Here is a 20,081-nt window from a genome sequence, read left to right on the forward strand (position 1 = left end):
ATTTTTGTAATTTACTTTATCCACAGTCACCAAAACACACTAAATGATTAAGTGACTGATTTCGAGCATGCAGAAGGAAACAAACCACATCAAAAAATCTGCTCTTGACAGAAAATTGTTTCCAAACTTGGGCAAATTAGCAGACAGAAACACAGCTACACCAGCAGTCTATCTACAAACCAGCACTGTAATAGCACCAAACTCCTGTTCCAGCCAAGTATCTAAGTTCAGCACAATTACTCACACACCCTGAAGTGCTTTAAAAGACCAGGATCCTCACCAGAGAAATGGGAGGATCACCACCTAAACCTGAGACCAGTGCTGATTTTCAGATCTTTACCCAGACTACTAGCAAGAACAGTAATTTTCAGCAATGTGTCTAAAATCACATAAATGAATGCTGACTGCTCAGAGTCAGTGTTAAAGTTTGCCCTGAAGAGAAGTGCTTTCTCAAACCAAGCTGTTACTACTCTCTGCAGGAAGATCCCCCATTTCACCATTCAGCATTATCTCATTACCTGCTGGTGCCCCTGCCATTACTGTTAAAGCTGCCATTGACTTAGTACCAATATAGTGACTTTTGACAAGGAAACGAGCCAGTTCCAAGACTGTATCAAAGGGCTGGCTCAGCACTTTCTGGGCCCATTCACAAACAAGGCGGCAGGCTGCAGACACCACTTCCTCATCGGCACTTTGCAGCTGCCCCGACGGCTCTGCTCCATCCAACTAAACCAAACAAACAAAGGAGGAAAGGTTACTTACATTAACAAGGGTCATTAAGGCATGAAAACAAAACTAGAAAGCAAATTATTATCTGAATCACGCCAGAAGTTGGAGTAGTGTGTTCATAGTTTTACATGAAATTATGAGAATGAGATCAGAACATCAGTATCTTTCAAAATTAAATGCCTTAACAATAATCTGTGGGTTGTTCCCAAAGGCATTATATGGAATTGACATTTCTGGAAGAAAATCACAGACAGAATCCTAATATTTGGTACACCGACAATTCATTTCCCCAGTATCCAGTCTTGTCTACTCAGCAGTCACTATTAACCAGGAACTGCTTCTTTCACTGGGGGTATCTCTTCCCTAGCACTGACTTAAAAAACATACAGTAAAAGCAAAACAGAATCAGAGTTTAAAATATGTATATGGTAGATAGCAACACTGTAGATGTCTACCTCACCTCCTAAATTAGTTTAAGAGTATTGCAATTCATCATGAACTTTACAGAAAAAAACATTAAACAATGATTCAGAATATAAGAATCAAAGAAAAATCTTAAAAGCTGCATAGATCTTCACTTTGTTTTGAAAAGTTCTGACAGAAAAACAGCATAATAAATGCTAACTTGCAGAAATATATATAAATAAGCAAATATATAGCATACCCCATCTCCAGTTTTATGAAAGTCAAGGTTGGGCAGTGTTGGCATATGCACAAAAGCCTTCTTCCTCAGTCCACTGTAGCAATATGTGAACAACAATTAAGGTCAACATTGTCTGCTTGTTAGCTGGAGGATAGGGGAGAAGAGCAGCAATTCCTCTGATAACCCTCATAAGCTTCAAAAGCAAACTCAACACAGAACTAAGAATTCCTGTCATTAGCATGATCTCACAGCCAGTCAGAATCAAAAGTCCATCAATGGCTGCATTCTTGGCCAGGTCACTGGGTTTCTCAATCCATGCAGAGATGCTGGGTATGATTAATTTCATCTGATGACTTAGAACAAGCAATGAACCATTACAGGCAGCTTCAATTAGCTACTCAATATTCAAATCATTAACATAAATTTTTACTAAACTCTCTTTCTAAAACAAGATGGGAGGATTAATAAAAAAAGAAAGAAGTTAATCACTATTAAAAAATGCATTCTCGAACTTAGGTTCTGCTTTGTTTCCTTGTCCTGAAGGACTTCCTCAAACTGAAGTTTCCCAGGACAAAATAAAGTGCCCAATGAATGCATTTCTTCCTAAGATTTCACACTATTTTTGAGGCACTCTCTCCTCATTCATGATAATTTTTCTGTGAAAATATAAAGACCCAGACTTTTTCTTACACTGATCTCATCAAATCGGTACACAAAAATATGCTCCCTTTATTATCTGTACTCACTTGTTTATAGGGCTAAAAATCAAATCAGCCTTTTTTTTCCTCTCCACAGCATCAGTCTGGGAGTTCACACACAGTGCCTTTTCTCCATGATACACAAATCCTTTCCAGGATCACTAGTTTTTCACATTCTGTAAACATGTCTGCATTCTTTCCTAGGCCATGTAGTTTGCAATTGCTTGCATTAACCTGAATGGAGCATAATTACAGTAAAAGAAACCTAAGGAGCCTGGGAATTATGGTAGGTGTGAGACAAGGTCACATTTTAATCATTCTGAATTAGAAACATTGGAAATAGAACTTAAAGAGATCCCCTGGGTCAAGCTACAATTACATTGTATGAGCTCTTCCTTAACACTTCTCTAGCTCTATCCAAGCATGAGCACTAAGTTTCAGATTTCACTGCCAGATAATCCAACTCTGTATTTTATGAAACAGTTTAACTGACACAAAACTCCATTTGCTGCAGCATGGAAGGTTCTTTCAATGGAAGACAAGCAATTCTGGGCTGCCTGCTAGCATTTAATTGTCTAAGTGCACATTTCAAGTGAGACCTGGCAAAGGCCATTTTCACAGCACATCCGTATCATGATTGTTACTTCTTCTGAGTGGGTTTTAATTAGGGCCTAGCAGCACCTCAATGCCTTTTAGCCTTTTCATGCTCTCCCTCCCCCGCTTACTGCAGGGGCTTTGCCCACCCAGCACGTCAGGATGCAGCGAGAGCCAGCCCTGGGGAATGCAGCAGGTAGGACATTACTTCACCATGGCTTCTAAGGGCTCTCATGGGAAGGTACAATTCTCAGCTCAGAAAAGAAACAATTCTAACTGATGAAAAAACTGGCTTGAAAATCACTAACAGTTTTGGTTCCTTTATTCCAATATCTCTCTTTGCACTAAATTATAAAACTTTTTTGATGCCTTGCTGCTGTGACAACTAAGTGTCAGAACCTAAATTTAAATACTTGTTTCCAAAGTTATATCTTGCAACCTAACACTACTGCAACTAATAATTTTTAAAGAACGTTGGAAAAGTGTCGGCATTTTTTATTCAACATTACTTCTACATTTAGCTGGTAGTTAAGCCACAACGACAGATGTTCACCAGGCAAGAGCAGAACAAGTTAGAGAAGCGTTCTAGCAAAGGATATTTTGATTTGCCTCTTGTGCCTAGACGACGGGCCTTCATATTTGGAAAGACATTTTTCATGATCTTTCCAAAGTCAGCAGCACTTAATGGGTGGTAGCCAAGATTGTCACAATAGCTCCTGCAACAAAGAGAAAGAAAGCGTGAATGGAATCATAGTTAATGCAAGAGGCCAGCCTACATGCCAGACTCCAAAGGTTTTCAAAAGAAAACACTTATCCCCGTCCATATTTAGAACCACATTTAACATTAATGAAGCCATCCACAACGAATTGAATGCATTAAAAATGTATAAACAGAGCTATTAATATCATAGTTTTTGCCTTGTTCTCTACTGAGTTCAAAGACAAGTCATGTGGAGACATAACAAGCAGTGGCACTATCTAGAGCACAGCTGAGATTTACTCCACGTCTCAGTTTGAAGCATATGTTTCAATTCACATATTTCAGGACATCATAAAGCAGAGACCCTGTTCCAGCCAGAAGCACAGCTTGAGTGTGCTAAGGCCTGCAGGAATATTTGAGAAGCAGTAGGTAAGAGATGTGTCAGTGTCCAGAGAAAGATTTTGCATATACAACTTCTATTTAACAGACCTCAACAGAACTAAACTTAAAAGATGCCTTACCAGGGAACCAGCTTTATAGGTGTAACATAAGGACATATTGAGGACCCAGTCCTCCTACAACTGTGGCTCTATTGAACTCTGAGAGCTGCTTGATTATAGACAACCCTATTTAACAGTCCTAAATTAACAGAGATTCCAACTGCTGCAAATGAGGAGCATTATGCAGCTCAGTATACAACCTGAGAAGATATAGGGCAATATATAAGGGCAATAAAGAAACAAAATGTAATTTTTTTTGCCACCTTTACTTGTTCTAGTAAAATGGCCACTGTTACCTGTCTTCAGTTCTCAAAAACAGCAAAAGGAATTCTGTTTTGGCATATGAGACATTTTAAAAAATACATTCTTGAGGCAGAGAACAAGAATTATTGATTTTGCTGCAAAAGGTGAATGTTCTGGAAAATCAGAAACATAAAGCAGAGGAAACCAGGACCTGCTTTGGAAGTGCATAAGGCTGCACAAAGACAGCAACTCCCTGCACTGTTGCACAGATGTGCTGTGGCCTAAAATGCACCAGTATAAAACCTTCTCAGTGAGACTGCCACCAGCCACAGCGTCAACACGAGACAGCAACGCCCTCCTTTCCTGTGAGAAGTCCTATCAGCAATACACAAACCCAACCTGCCTCTGGAAAGGTGTACCTGATCAGTGTGGTTACCAGCAAGAGTGCAGAGAAACAATGACTTCACAGCCCACAGTTGCCTCTAATCAGGTACACACACAAACCAAGCCCAGAAAGTCAGGCAGATGCAAAGCAAAAACAGCAGAAGGAAACAGATGCTTCACCACCAGCATCACCTAGTAACAGTGTCTGCATCCAAGCAGGCCAGTCAAAATGTCTTCTCTTCAAGTTGTAGCTTTGTAGAAAGCTCTGTGTATTACTTGAGATACTCCCACTACCTTTACTTTCTCAGTAAAAATATTGGTTACTACAAGACAAGTATCTGCTGCTTTCACCCTAGCTGTATGTTGGTAACCTCCACTTGGAAAGCACCACCACAGATTTAATGATTTTCATGAAGACAAACAGCAACATTTACACTCCTAGGTGCTGACACTCCCCGCAGAGCCTCCCCACCACATCCAAACCAGGAGACAATGCCTACAACTGGTAGGTACACAGTCAGGCATCAGTCTAGCTTCTGTGGAATATCAGGAAGCTTTATATCCAATTTATATACCAACACATTTCATTTCAACATATGTCACTCACAGAAGCTGGTTTCTATATGTCCCTTTGAAGTTATTACAAAGGAATTCTTTGCTGCCTCTACAGTACCCTCATAGGAATCAGACATTGCTCCATGTTTTATAAATAGATCTCTGTGTGCTTTTTGTCCCTTGCATCTTGCCAGGCCTCCATGGATTCAAACTTCAGTCTGAAAATTCCTGAATGGAGGGTCTTTGTTGCTTACTGATGCTGATTACAACTTCAAATCTCAAATACCATTCAAAGAAGGACTCTCCAAATTTCTCTATAGACAGTAGTATCTTTGATTGAAACTCAACAATGTCAGCAAAATTAAGTAAAAAAACCCAAAAAAACAAGCTAGCAAAACACCAGGATTAGGGACCTACTATTAACTTCAAAATTAAAATTATTTCCCCCTTAAGAGAAATGAAATAAATTAAAAGGGAATAAAATTATCCATTCCTCAAGTCTAGCACATTTGCTGTAAGACAATCACTTGCTAGCAGCAAGAACATAGAGTCTAAATGGTCCCCTCATATCCTCAGTGGAATCTCCTGCAAGCCTGTAAGTTCTGAGCTATCAGTACTATCAGGGAATTTCAGCCTTCAGACAGATCATCCTCCATGGCCCTTCCCCCTCCTGGCTTGGCGGAGAACCCTCCATGTCCATCTGTGGTCTCTCATTGACTTGACAGGACATAGCAGGAGTCTCTCCCCTGAAGCTCTTCTCTCTGCTCCTTGCACTCTTGGCACATGGCTGAGCCCAGGAGCTGTTTTGCTCTTTGAAGGGTGGGTGAGAAACAGAGGGGGGGAGGGAAGGTCTGGGCAGAGACAGGAATGACAACGGACACGTGGTTGCTTTGTTCCTTTGTACAGAGCTCCCCATCATGATAAGCAGAAAAGGCTTTTCTGGGTAAAATCTTCAAATTGCATGTACTCCAGCCATAAAATACACTGGATTAAAACACCCAAAAAATTAACCAAAAAGCTGATGAAGAGAGGCTATGCAGCCCAGCTTACACAGCTTCCTGGGCAGAAAAAACAGCATGAATAGCAAATGATAAAGAACATATAGAATGAAACAAAATAGAGTTCTTGGTTTATCCAACTTCCAACACAACTGGTATTCAAAAACAGGTTAGAGTCAAGAACCTCAGAAAGATGTAGGCTCTCATTAGGCTGACAAATAATGCTGGCACATAAATGAGTCCTTATAATCAGGTAGGATGGAAACCAGATGTCTGAAAACCACTAGAGAAATGAAATTGCAGGTCAGACTCCCAGGAGCAGCAGCAGAAGTGAGAAACAACTGCTTTAAGAGGAGTTTGATTGGCTTTCAAAGGAATTCTATAGGTAGTTGCTTATGACATGGGACTAGACTTTGCAACACAATAGGTCCCATCCTATTCCTATCAGGGAATTTTATATAAAAACCCTGGCTCAGCACTACCCAACAAGATTAGTATGTACCTTGTGTCCTTGATGTGTTCAACAGACATGGTATACCTATACCTACTGCCCTCTTCTCTGTTAGCTTCTGAATATTCTTCTAACTTGTTGGTTAATATTCTTAACACTTAGTGCATATAATCTATGCATCAGGTGGCACCCAGTGGCCTAGCAGCCAGTAAAGCAAGGATTAATGATTTACAGACTAAAGGAAAGAGATACAGGATGACTCAAAGACCTCCTAATCCATATTAAGTGTATCAAGTGAATCTTCAGGACACCAAACTTAAATATGAATGACTTTCATCCCTTGCATCACAGCAGTAGAAGTAAGATAAGAAGACTCAAGTGTTTACTGAAGGCTCAACAAATCATTTTGTGGGCAAGTAAGGATTTTGCCTGCATAAGTACTGCAGGACTGCATTTAGATTTGAAATCTTAATTCTCTAAACTCAGCTAAATCTACACATGGCTGTGTGCAGGAGGATGTTTTCTAATAGGGACAAGTTACCCAAGTAAAATTGACTTACATAAAAACACTGAAAGGATCTAATGGGAAGCAGCATCCATTGACTGCAGGCTGGATAACGTGCTGGGCACCTCCCCTTGAGCTCCCATCCTTTCCAGCCTGTTTTCCCACAAAGGAAGGTGGCAGAAGAACTTTGAGCACCTGACAGAAACCCAGCCTCTTACAACTCAATGCATTCTGTCAGTACAAGGAGGATCACAGCACCAACAAGAGGTGAACCAGCTCCCATCTACCTCCTTTCTAAAATTCAGCTGCAAGCTCTAGCCTTCCCAAGTGCTACTGCCTTATATTGTGATGCATTTTTAATTTATTTTACTCCTTTCAAAAGAAAGATGAATCCACTCACTTTTATCCAGTTAGAAACATGAATTCACACTTAAATTGAAGAGTAACAAAACAGAAAGAAGAGTCACTGTATTGAATAAGCACAGTGAGAAGGGGCTACTGAAATGTGGAGGAGCTGAAAACACTATCAGCATGTGCCAATGGTGAACTCTTGTGCAGTGCAAGCTTCTGTCATTCCCTCTTCATAGAAAAAAAATGGAAGGTGATGCAGAAGGCTGGTAGTTCTGCAAGATTTATTTTGACCAAAATTTATGGCAGGAACAAAGATGCTGGTATGATGCAGCAGTCTTCTGAAGCCTGGCATTTTTGATTTACACATGCAGAGTGCATAAGCTTGCTTATGTGAGCTCATGCAAGATCCATCTCTGCACACAGAAGAGAGAAATGGTAACTGGTTAATATAAGAGAACTGAGTTTTGTGAGGTCTTAGCACCCTTAGGTAAAGAAAAAGGACATATCAAAACTAACTCACATATTTATATGCCTGTTCCCCACGTCCCACTCCAAGACTACTTCTCCTTTTGTGTGTAAGAATAGCTCATGAAAATATTCAAAGCAACTGAATGTTTTAAAAACAGAACAGAAGCTTTCAAAGGAGAACAGATTCCAAACATTTGATATTTTCCTGAATATTTGCTTACCACCCTTATTTTGTTAGGGAAAAAAATACAATACACAAATACTTGATGCAGCTACATACAAAGCCATCCAAATTTCACACTCCACAATCTGTAGATGATGATATTTCCGGGCATCTGCAGCTTGGCACAGCATGGAAGCCAAGCAGATTTGTTGCTGAAGCAGGCCATAAATTATTAAATAAGAAATATATTTAAGAATAAGGCTCCCATCATCTCTGTGGTGCACAGCAGCTGCCGCTGTTGCTGTGTGTGCGCGGGCGCTGCTGCGCGGGGATTGGCCGCTGTGCTGTGTCTGTGCCATTGGCTGCACTGCCCGGCTGCGGCACCGCCCCGGCCCTGCAGAGCTCACAAATAGGTGTGTGCTTGTTTACCAGCCCCACTGCCGCCGTGCTTCAGCTCCAGCACGGTAAAACACTTCAGCACAGAGAGTTCATTAAAAGGAGGCATTTGCAGAAGGCAGCCCTGCAATAACAATTACTATGGGGTGAATCCTGTAGGCACTTAGGAGGTGAAGGGATTCGGCTCCCTGCAAATTACAGTAATCGTTCAGATTATGGAAATATTCATACTAGATCATAAATCTGTTATTCATCTTCAGGCAACTGGGCTGAGGATGATTATTTCTTTCCCCCTCCCCCATGGGGTATGTTCTGTAAATTAATTCAAATCCAACTTTCATCACACAGCTCCCTCTCCCTTGCTTCTAATCGTTTTCTCATTACACGGTGGCTTTGAGACTTGACAACACAGACTCACAGTGGCCTTGGTTACTGGTTTCATACATATTCAGATATATTGTGCCTCTGTAGAAATCAGGTTTGCTGCAGGAAGGTCCAATATTTATGCATCATTCTGGAAAGAAAGGTGCGATGGGCAAGATCATATGTGCAAAACAGCTGCATCTATGGGCAACAATTCAACCCCTCACCCTTGTTAAGGCAGTCATATAGGTATGTGAACAAGCAGACCAACACATATTGTAAGATAGTAACTGATGCTTTTTACCCGTGCCACTGCACAAAACAAGCCAAATATTCATTCATTCACCTGACACTGATCTTCACTTGTTAAGAAATACTTGTACCTTTCCTTCAGCAACTGTACATGTAATGCACAATTTAAACATCACAGTCTTATTTCCAGGGGCAGTAGTAATGAATAGAGTTTGCCACAGAGCAGCTACTGCACTCTCAGGTACAGCAGCATGGTCCATCACATGTCCCACACAGCAGTGGGGTACCTGCAGAGTCACAGAGCACTGCAGTAGCTAGAGCAGCACACAGGGCACTCACTTGTACTCATCATACACCTCCTGCTTGGGCAGGGACGTCTCGGGGTGCTCCTCCAGGGTGTTGCGTATCCAGGAGAAGGCGTGCATCTGCTGGGCACGGCTGGACGACATGGACAGCTGATCACTGCAGAGACAACCAGCAGGGCTCATCAGCACATGGCTCTAGGGAGGACTTCATGATTGTCTGCTTATACAGGTGGAGAGACACCACACACAGAGCGCCTGCACCTCATGGATTCACCTATTCCTTGAGCCCTGAGCAGCAGTTCCTCCCTCTTTCATCCACAATTTAACAGACTCCACACTCCAGTTCTTGACTGATACACAGCTGCGAGTACACAGTGACTCTTAAATTTATTATTCCTTACTGGCCACCTCTAAGCTTTTGCCCACTGAGTTTGCCAGATGTCCTTTGGGAACACCCAGTTTTCCCAGGAGATACTCAGTGTGCTTCCTATAGGATCTGCCTGCTATAACCATCCTGCTGGGAAGAGGTTTATTTTGCAACACTGATCTACAGGCTGGTTTTCTAGAACTTCCTTTAGTCAAACGAGTGTTACCAGAAATACCATCAGTTTTTTCTTTCACCCACCATCACATTGGTGTTGCTATTTTATGACTTCATACATAAACAGTATAGGAACAATTACACAGACTGTGAAACACTTTCTCTGATGACTCTTTCATTTCAGGATATTTATAATCACAAGCTTTTCATGCAATAAAATATTCTAAAGTTTAAAAAAACCGCAACATCTGATCTTCAGGGAAAAAAGAGTACTTAATGTTTAATAAAGGTTGCTTCTGCTACCAACATGATGTGAATGATTCCTCAGCAGTTAAGTGCCACAGGAAGTAAAGCAAGTTTTCAGTACTCGCTGCTCACCTTTACACACACACACATACCTTTTGTCTCCATTGTTGGGACCCGAAGGCAGCTGAAGGTAGAGGTAGAGTTTCTCTAGGTCTGTAAACTTCTCAACTTCTTGCTAAATAAGGTGTTTTGGTTTAGGAAAAAAAAAGGGGAGAGAAGTAGGAGAGGAAAAAGCAAGTAAGAATAGTTGAGCTTGACAGCTAAAAATTGTTATCTGACAGTATATTCCTAAATAATATAATTTCAAGCAAGAATATATTTATTTATGTGAAAGAACATGACTGTGAGCACAGCATGACTAGAAATGTGATTTCCTATTTTATTTGCACATCCTCACCCACCAGAAAACACTTGTTACAATTACAAAATTCACATGCAATAAAAGCAGAATCTGGAAAAATGTTAACAATGGATTGTTTCTGTAACCAGACATGTAACATGAACACCTGATCCTGTCAGAGCATGCAAGAAGCACCTCTGAGAAAGCAGAATCACAACCAGCTATGCTGTAACAGCACAGAATGCCAGATGTGACCCTGCAATCCACTCTATTCAGTAAGAATATCTATCCACTCGTAGACTTTCATAAGCCATTTAAAAACCTATGTACATATGTACTCTTTTGTTTCCTTTGGAAATCACTTATTGAAACTGTTACTGCACACAAGCCCTTCAGTGAACATCCATCTCAGTTATGCCAGACTCCTCCTCCAGAAATACCAGCTGAGGATCAGACACGAGGGGGAGTTTTACCTGGTGTATGCAGCCAGTGATTGCTACACAGAGATCAGCTTTGGGTCATCTGAAACCAGTGCATGGACTTAGCAATAGAAGGAAAATCAGCTGTGATAAGCTGCTCAGGGCCTGCTCAAAAGCAATGCAAGGAAAGCCATGCAGCAGGAAGCACAGGAGGTTTCCTTTGGGAAGATGCTACAGAAGCACTGCCTGAGCTGGTGCATCATCAGTACAGAGTTGGAGACTCACAGGATCCTTTTTGAAGTCAGAATACAGCTTCTGGATTACTGCTAATTCTCCTTGTCTTTACTGGTGTCTTACTCCGAAGTAACATCTTCCAGAAGGGAAAGAAAAGCGAAGGGACCAACATGCAGTGAGACCTGGCTCACTTCAGCAGTGAGCAGAATGGGGAGTGGGGAAACCAGAATCCTAAACTTCTCTTCAAACTGGGGCTCCCTGCCAGACCCAGCCATGTCCAGACCAACCTTGCTGGCACAAAACTGAGAGCAGCACATGAAAGAGGAGGTTCCACTTCCTCCTCCCTGACCCAGCCCCTGCACAAGGACTGGTGGGACAGGGTGTGCAGGGAAAGCACAGGGTCCCAATAATCCCAGCCAGCAAACCCCACCCCAGGACGGCTGCACACACCAGCGATGCCACAGAGCTGCCCAGAGCCAAGAGAAACCCTTCCAGCAGCACACAGGTAACAGACACTGCATGTGCTGCTTTTATAAGCTGCAGCAAACCACAACATTTGGTTGGGTTTTTTTCCTCTGACAAACTCCTGAAATTTGCTGACACCAATTTCTGTGTGGCTCTACAGCAGCTTACACAGCAGTGGTTGGTGCTCAGACCACCAAGTATCCAGAGAGGTATTTCTTAATAATAGGTGCATTTTGTCAAATTCTCTATTCTGCTTTTCCTGTATGAATCACAGCATTTAAATCGGTGGGTTTTCCTTTAGCAAGCTCATTATTGCAAAGTCAACATTCTCCAAAGAAAGAATTTACAGAAAATTAATCATTTTTCAGAAGACAGAAATTTAACAGGAAAAAGTGTACTTCATTATTAGACATCCTCTTGTCCAAGGAACTTAGCTCCTTTTGTTTTAAATGGCAAAAGCCCAAGCAGCACACCAAAGGACACTGTCTGGGTGGGATTACCTTGCATGGTAAGCACTAATCCATGAGACAAAAACACCCCAGGCAAAATAAATCCCCCCCTCCTCTCCCCATGAGTCTGACACTGAAGTGAAAGACAAGTTCTCCCTTCCAAATCTATGCCCAAGTGCAACACAGGAGGCAAGGACTTAGAAGAAATATTAAACCTTTCATCAAAATACACTGCAGTAGTTTCAGTGCCCACTGCAGCTGAAGTCATTTCTGTGTCATGGTAGGAGGAAGGGCTGTGTGGAAGGGCCCTGAGCCACTCTGCTACACAGGTCCCACCTGCCAACCCCCCTAATTAAAGAAAAACAGAACAAAAAACCCCAGCAACAAAAGGAAAAATGTAACTGGGACTGTGTTAGCAGAACCTTTTCCAAAGGATGTGAGTGAGGTGGTCACTCTCCCAGGAACAAAACTGCATCCCTACATCTGAGGTGCCTGAGGATCACAGCTGCCTCCCATCCTTGGCAGAGGCAGCTGGAGTGATGTTATCTCACTGCCTGCACTCAAACCCCACTCCTCTCCAGGCCTGGCCCTAGGCAGCACTTGCTGCACAACCCCTTCAGCTTCCAGCAACAGTAGCAAGGAAGCCCTGGAAGGCAGGACCTCCTCAGAATGGGAGAGTTAAAAGAAGTCACAGGCAGTTCACAGAGGTAATCCTACCTGGCTGATAATTAGATAAACCTAAGCTTATTAGATGAGACTGAATCTATTTAGAGAAAATCATCTTAAAACTGAAGAAGTGGCAGCAAGGAGATGGAGTGTGACATTCAGTGCAAGTAGATTTGGGAAAGACTACATTTTGTTCAGTTAAAATTTGTTAAACGGTGTTTTGTTTAGGCTGTTTTCTCTACATATTTCTGAAACCCTCACAACTTGGTCACAGTCTTGGTAAGTACAGTCTCTTCTTCAATCTCAGCTGACATCCACCAGCTCTCAATGCTAAAGGTCTGGTGAATCCAGAATAACTGCAGTTGCTGCTACTGCCATTGTTCAAAGCATCAAGAATTTACAACTTTTTAACGCAGTCAGAATCACAGAATTTGGGAAATTGGAGAAGCACTTCAGCTGCTCTACTAACTGACCAAGCAGAAAAAGATTCATTCATTCTGTTTTACTCTTTGTGCTAGGCTGGATGCATATGGAAATAAATAAAAAGAAACACGAATACAAAATATTCTACAAATTCCCACCCCAATCCCCAAATAGGTCAACAGTGTGGAAAAAATAGGTCATTAGAGTGGAAGAGAAAAGGAATGATGCCATTTGAGTGGCATCAAAAGGAAGAATGTGATGCTGGCACTACCTTGGACAAACTGCCCTTTGTGCAGCCTGTTAAAGCTCATGCTACTGCTGTTCTTAAAACCACAGAGCCTGTGCAATGTCTGGGGAATCCTTTTCTGCTACTTAAAAGGATCTAAGTAAAAATCCTGCTTGAAGTATCCTGACCTTGATTGACTGGTTCTATCACATCAGATGAAGATGGTCTAATTCTCCAAAGGCTATTTATAAATCATATTTCTTGAAGTTGCATTAGAAAAATGCACAAGCATGCTAAAGTGCTTGCAGGACTGAGGTGTAAAGGCAGCACAAAGCATTGCCTCTGGTACTCTGCTCTTCACACATTACCTTTACTCCCTGCCACTGGAACCTTATAAAGCACAGGAAGATTCAAAGAAGATGGGGAGCAGGCAGTGTTCATACTAATTTTTACAACTTGGCTTCAATTTAGCCAAAAATCTATCAAGCACTCAAAATACCTCCACAATCTTATATTCTGAGACAGAAAAACTAAGGACAAAGAATTAAAAACCTCAAGTCACAGCTAAGCAAAGACTTTCAGTAACACATGAAAGAACAGACATCTCTGCTATTTCTGTTTTGACAGTTACCAAATACGGATAGGTAACTACAGAAATGCACAAAATAAGTAGCAAACAAATTAAACCACATAGATCTGCTTCAAGTGAATCTGTCCTTTTGCTGCCTAACATAGACCTAGAACAAGATTTTCACTGAAACAGATGCAACTTTCTTTATAATTTTAACAGGCATTTTGATTGAGCAAAATAAACACCTGTGAAATAAACCAGGATGACCAAAATTATGTGGGGTAGGGTTTTTAAAATGAAAATAGCAGGTTTTGATATCTGTTTCCATTCTGGGAGACACTAACTTGCCACTGCAAGTTTCTGCAGCATAAAGAGACAAAGATTTATTCAGCATAAAATGAGGTTAAGGACCTAATCTGTGCTATAGGAAACAGAGTTTATTCATGTTTCTGCTTGAAACAGAGAACCTAGAGATCTGAATATGAATCCCCAAAATCAAAGAATATCTTTCAGGGTTCCTGACCTTGGTGGGTTGGTTCTCTCCTTCTGGTTTTCTCTGACTGCTGATCTACTGTCAGGTCACAAACATTAGCCAAGCTTAATTTCAAAGTTGTCAAAGGGGATTACCATAGGAAAACTCCAAACAAAAAAACGATGTGCTTTTTCTGGATTGTTTACCTAGTCAGGCCAAACTTTAAATAACATAGAAGAAGAATATAGTAAGAACAATCAGAAGAGCTGCTACTTCTGTAATGTACACAGTACAAATGTCATGCAAACTTGAACTATTTCAAATTTCCATAATGAAAGCAGAATTACAGGTTATTTCTGTCCTCGAGTTTGGATAAGGGGAGCTGAAGGCCAGGGGCACTCTGCAAGCTTTAGGCAAGATAATGTTTTAGAGAGCATGGACTGCTCTTAATATTTCTGTCCACATTTTGAGTATTTATAGACAACTATACTCTAATCAAAGTGAAAAAGGCTGTGCCAATGGCAATGTAACCTGCACCTACTGGCAGAAAGGCCCTAAAATTTGTCATACTTCAGCAGAACAAATATCTATTATTTAACAACCAGAACTAAAAATAGCAAAGAAGTCAAGCAATCATCTCCCCATTCTAAGAATAGAGAAACAAAAAGCAAAGGTGAATTACTCTAGGTCAGATGGTTTCTTGGAAATATCATCAAGACAGAAAATAACTAATACTAAAAACACCTTTTTAATTCTAGAAAGCAGCTAATAAACACATTTGATATGCTTTATCTGAACAGAAGCAGGAACATATTTCACGTGCTAAACACTCCAAACAAGCCCTAAAAACACATGGCAGCTTTGTTCTGACAGTGGCCAAGCACAGCTGCCAAGGCTTCCTGCAGCTTCTGCCTGTCTCCTGTAGGGCCCAAGAGACAAGTGGCACCTTTGCTGCCACAGGACTGGCAGACACTGCCTCAGCACAGCCCACAGCAGCTCTGGTTCCCATCAATCCAGCACTGACCTCTTTGCAGAGCACTAAGGAAAGAAATGGCCTTCTTGCTGAGTGATTATATGGAGCAAACAGTTCTAAAAATCGGGTTCAAAAGTTCACTTCGTATGTGGCTACAAATATAACAAGTGAAATCATAAGAGAATCTACTGCTTGACATGTTTACTACAGTTAAAAAGCTGTTATAATGAATTTTTAATGACTGTTTACACCACAATTCTTGCTAATTATCTTTTTTGGATTGCACAGCACACAATGACTTTCTTATGATCTCCCAGAAAGTGACAGTGTGTGGGGATGTGAGGGGTGCAGAGTAACAGTTGAAGCAGGTAACTCTGGACACTTGTTTGAGCAGCTGCAGCCTCAGTGCTGTGCACAGCCCTCTGCTGGGAGTGACTCCACACCAGGCTATTCCATCACCTCTGCTCCTCCTGACTCTCCCTGCTGAGCTCTGTGAACCTGGCAACCCAGGAACATCTGTGTGTGGCTCTGCACACAGGGGCTGTGACTGGGGCTGCCAAAGGGGGCATTCAGAGCTCCACAGCCACAGCCTTTCAGTCCAACATGCTTTTAGATTCTCTCCTGCAGCTCACAGCTTCCCAAAGCACTTAAAACCACTGAAACAATTTTGCCAGAATTCAGCTAAAGTTTGATTTCCTCAAGCTATTCTGATCTTGGATTTTTCTTTTTTAAACCTGAACAGCATTAGATCTACCTTTGCTAACCTAGAGTGGCTTTTCCACTGTTGACACAACTCCTCTGAACTCATCAGCAGGACAGACAAGGAGGCATCTGGAACAGAAAATTAGACCATCAGGACACTGCTGCTCCATTCCAGGCCAAACCATGGAGACTGCTTTGTGTCCAAGACTTCTCTGCCAATCCAATGGATGAAACCTACCCAATACCCTCAATACAAACTGATAATCCCTATCTCAGTACACAAAGTCCATAAATCTGCAGAATTTAATGCAAGAATAGTCCTAGAATAATTCCATTTTCTTAAAACAGACTGCCAAAAGTAGATGACTGGTAAGCCTCCTACTTATTTACTCCTTCTCCAATGAAGCAGAGAAACACCTACTCCAACTCCAATTTTTTTTCTACAGAATTACCTGATGTTAAAAGAGTTTTACAAATGCAGTTTTGCAATCTGTCCTTTTACCACTGAAGATTCACATACAAAATTAAGATCTTAAGGCACCTGTTCGGTGTTCACAAATGTCAATAAGCAATAAAGGGGACAAAAATTACATTCTGCATCCCTATTCCCACTGGGTACATCCAAGAACTTTTAAACAGAGGTTAAATGGGGTCCAAAGTTTGTTTGAAACACAGTAAAGCTTTAAATCTTACACAACAATAAATTAAAACATTTTATGGCAAGACAATTCAGTACCACCTGAATTAGCCTTTGATACTCTGACTTGGAAGAGTATTCTCTGTTAGCTCAGCCATACTAATTGATAGGATCCAGATGGCTGTCAATGACACTTTTTTGTATTATCCACTGGCACTTCTGGATGAAGTGCTGAAGGTAGCAAGTCAGGATAAGCAATCCCTTCCAGTCCTAAGATTTATGAACTCAAGACTGATTTAAAAAAACTTGAAACCCGCTCACTACTAAAAACAAATAAAACCTCTTTCTGAACTAGAGCTTCCCAAAAATAATCTCTTATCACTGCCTAGATCCTGTTATTTTAATGCACAGATGAAGATTTTACAATTCCTGCTCCAAAAAATGATCTCTCAGCCTTAAGCAGCACAGCAGAGCTAACAGGACCTGCAGTGTTGCACATTTCTAGGAAGGTACCTGAGATGGTAACTAATTTTGATCACATTTAGTGGTAGTACCTTAAATACTGCTAAGGAAAGGCTTCATAATAGCTGTCAGTCTCCAGAGCCATCTATTTTGGTCCTGCAGCTCATTAAATATTGAAAAGCATTCTGGAGTTGTACTTACCAAAATGCAGTCCACTTTAGATTGTACAGTTTTGCTAGATGTGAGGGAAGAAAGAGAGAAGAGAAACACTGAATTAGTCTAAAATCAATGACAAAAACATTACATATTAGAATTTCTATCACTGCACTACAGGCTTTATATCTTACTTGAAATATCCTGCTAGTCTATGGAATTTTTCTGTAGAAAGTCACCCAAATTTAACTGCTTGCTAGAATTCTTGCTGCCTGTTCTTTTACATAAGAACTGCATTTTTTAAATGAAATACCATTGCAACTATTATCCCAAGCTGTTATCCCAAGCTGCAGTGCAGCCAGGATGGATGTCACTATTTTTATTGTAGCTCTTACACAATTCAAATGCATTTGACTTGTTTATCTGTAAACACAATTAACATCCCCTTCTCCCCATGCTTCAGTAAACCCCACCACTTCAAGGCATGGATTTCTAGCTTTCCAAAGAGCTGCTACAAGGCACACAGCTGTTATTCCACTGGCAACTCTGGACTTTTCCAAGTTAGTCTCTCTACCTCCCAGCTGGCTTATTAAGACTGCACTGGGTGGGGATTCAATAGAAATATGCCAGGAATGACCTCAGTGCATGTGCCAAGGCAGGCAAACAGTATGGAACTTATTATACTTCCTATAAACACACCCATGGGCAGCTCTTGTGTTTCTTAAGGGTGCTGCACTTCACATGCTTCCTCTGACAGCATTAGTTGAAGGCATTTTATCACTGCTCTGAAGAAGAGCAGGAGGTTTCCCATACAGAAAACATTAGCCTGAACATGTACTGAACAAGCATCAGACAATTTTTTTTTTGAGTTCAGAAAGCAATTATTTTCCTAGTAAAATAAAACATAATTCAATCTCCTTAAACAACAAAACATCTCAAGGAAGCTATTTTACTTTTGTACAGGTGCTAAAAAAGCCAGACTAAGTCAGGCAGCTGATGGATCTCCTAAAACTCTAAGTAAGAAACAAGCAAAACAAATGGCTCTGGTGTCTGGTGGTGATAGGAACCAGCATCTGCTGTTCCATCAGATGCCCAGAGGCAGGAGCTTGGTTGCCCTGCTTGTTACACCACCTCCACTTTGAAACAAGACTAAAAATCTGTTTGGTAGAGGCTGCTAACACTGATGGCCCTTCCCATACAAGAACCACTCAGGTCAGTGACAGAATACAGTCAAAGCTTTCAACAGGTAAGAACATTTGACAAGCTCACTGAAACAGATCCACAGCAGACATCCACTTCAGCTGACTTTGTGTAGGAGAAGCCATCAGGTGGGTAGACAGGAACACCAAGGAGACAGGAGCAGAGCTGCTGGGGATTCTGAAGAACAGGGAGTGCTAAGGATGGAAATATGGAAGCTTTGCCTTGCCTTGGGAAAGATGCTCACATATACTGCAGCAGCTGAAGAAGGGAACCTAAATGTCATCTCACTCATCAAAAATCACCATCCTACCAGAAAGTCAAAGGACACCAAGCATGGAAACCTGCTGCTGCTGCATGTTGCCAGTGCATCTGACCCAAAGCTGAGCAAATTGATGGGGACACAGCTGCTCCAGCAGCACTTCTTCACCCTGCACTCCACCACTGCTCCAACCCTGAGCAAGCTCTCACAGTCCCTGAGCTGCTACAGACCAACAGCCTCTCCTACAAGGCAGCAGGAATCAGGCACCTGTTCCCAAACCTCTTGTATGGCTCCACACGACAGTTTATGCAGAAAGGGTGCATAGAGGGCAAGGGGATGCAGAGTACAGACACAGCAAACTCAGCCCAAACACAGCCCCTACAGACAACACCATGCACTGGGCTTTGCAGGAGAGCACACTGCAGCCAGCACAGCTTCCCTCCTGCCAACCTGAGCATCAGCATGCCCATCTGCATTAACATCTTCTTCTTGCAAAGAGAAAGAGGCAAGTTGCCAGGAGGCAGCTGGGCAGGAGATCCCTAGAGCTGTCCTTTTATCTCCAAGTATCAGTCTGAGTCAGGAAATGTAAACTCTCAAATTTAGTTCGGGCTCTTCCAGTTGTGACCTCTGCTCCTACAGCACTGATCAACAGCGCTGAGAAGCTGCAGCAGAGGAGCAATAACAGGGCCAGGAAATACAGTTCACTATGTTTCCTTTTGTCAACTGGTGGCACAAAAAGGACAGTCAAGTTCATGTCCTCCAATCTGCAAGCAGATGTTGTGACATTTTAAAAGGCAAAGGTCCCACTGCTTCAGCAGGGGGTAAGTGTGATCTCTATTTAATAAACAATTTTTCCATCTCCTGCTCCATGCTCTTGAGTATACTGGGAGGACATCTTTAAAATTTGTCAGTGGTAAACTGAGGTTTCTTTCTTCCTAACCAGAGCACAGGTAAATGCTGCTTCATTTTATAAAGCTTGTGCCTAATGACAAAAATGCTTATTTCCCTTCCAGCAGAGGCAATCCTAGTCAAGCAATGGCAACCCTGAGGAATGAGGCCTTTGACTGGCACAGTACTGGGAGTGACCTTCCCATGGACCTGAGCACTGCACAGAAACACTCCATTGGGTGACACTGCAGGATACATCCCCAGCACATCAGGAGACAGAAGGACAAGTGACAAAGGTGGCAAAGGGACAGACATCCCAGTTACACCTGCCACGTTTATTTTGCCCCACTTCTTCTCCAGCAGGACATACATGCTTTGAAAGCTGAAGTTTCATTTA

General features: G+C 41.8%; 1 protein-coding gene across 2 annotated transcripts in view; it reads right to left on the reverse strand.

The window, feature by feature from the left end:
• RFX7 (regulatory factor X7) overlaps positions 1-20,081 on the reverse strand; it is a 49,240-nt gene that overhangs the window by 10,208 nt on the left and 18,951 nt on the right. The window contains exons 2-7 of one of the 2 annotated variants that reach the window (XM_071441586.1): positions 17,386-17,419; positions 10,238-10,320; positions 9,333-9,455; positions 3,260-3,380; positions 1,394-1,474; positions 519-726 (exon numbers count right to left, since the gene is read on the reverse strand). In XM_071441586.1, the coding sequence (XP_071297687.1) occupies positions 519-726; positions 1,394-1,474; positions 3,260-3,380; positions 9,333-9,455; positions 10,238-10,320; positions 17,386-17,419 (650 nt within the window). The remainder of the gene's footprint in view (positions 1-518; positions 727-1,393; positions 1,475-3,259; positions 3,381-9,332; positions 9,456-10,237; positions 10,321-17,385; positions 17,420-20,081) is intronic. The other variant, XM_071441587.1, reaches the window with a different exon arrangement.

The sequence above is a fragment of the Agelaius tricolor genome, unplaced genomic scaffold (assembly GCF_023055355.1).
Source record: "Agelaius tricolor isolate 1412-34295 unplaced genomic scaffold, bAgeTri1.0.p SCAF_16, whole genome shotgun sequence".
Taxonomy (NCBI): domain Eukaryota; kingdom Metazoa; phylum Chordata; class Aves; order Passeriformes; family Icteridae; genus Agelaius; species Agelaius tricolor.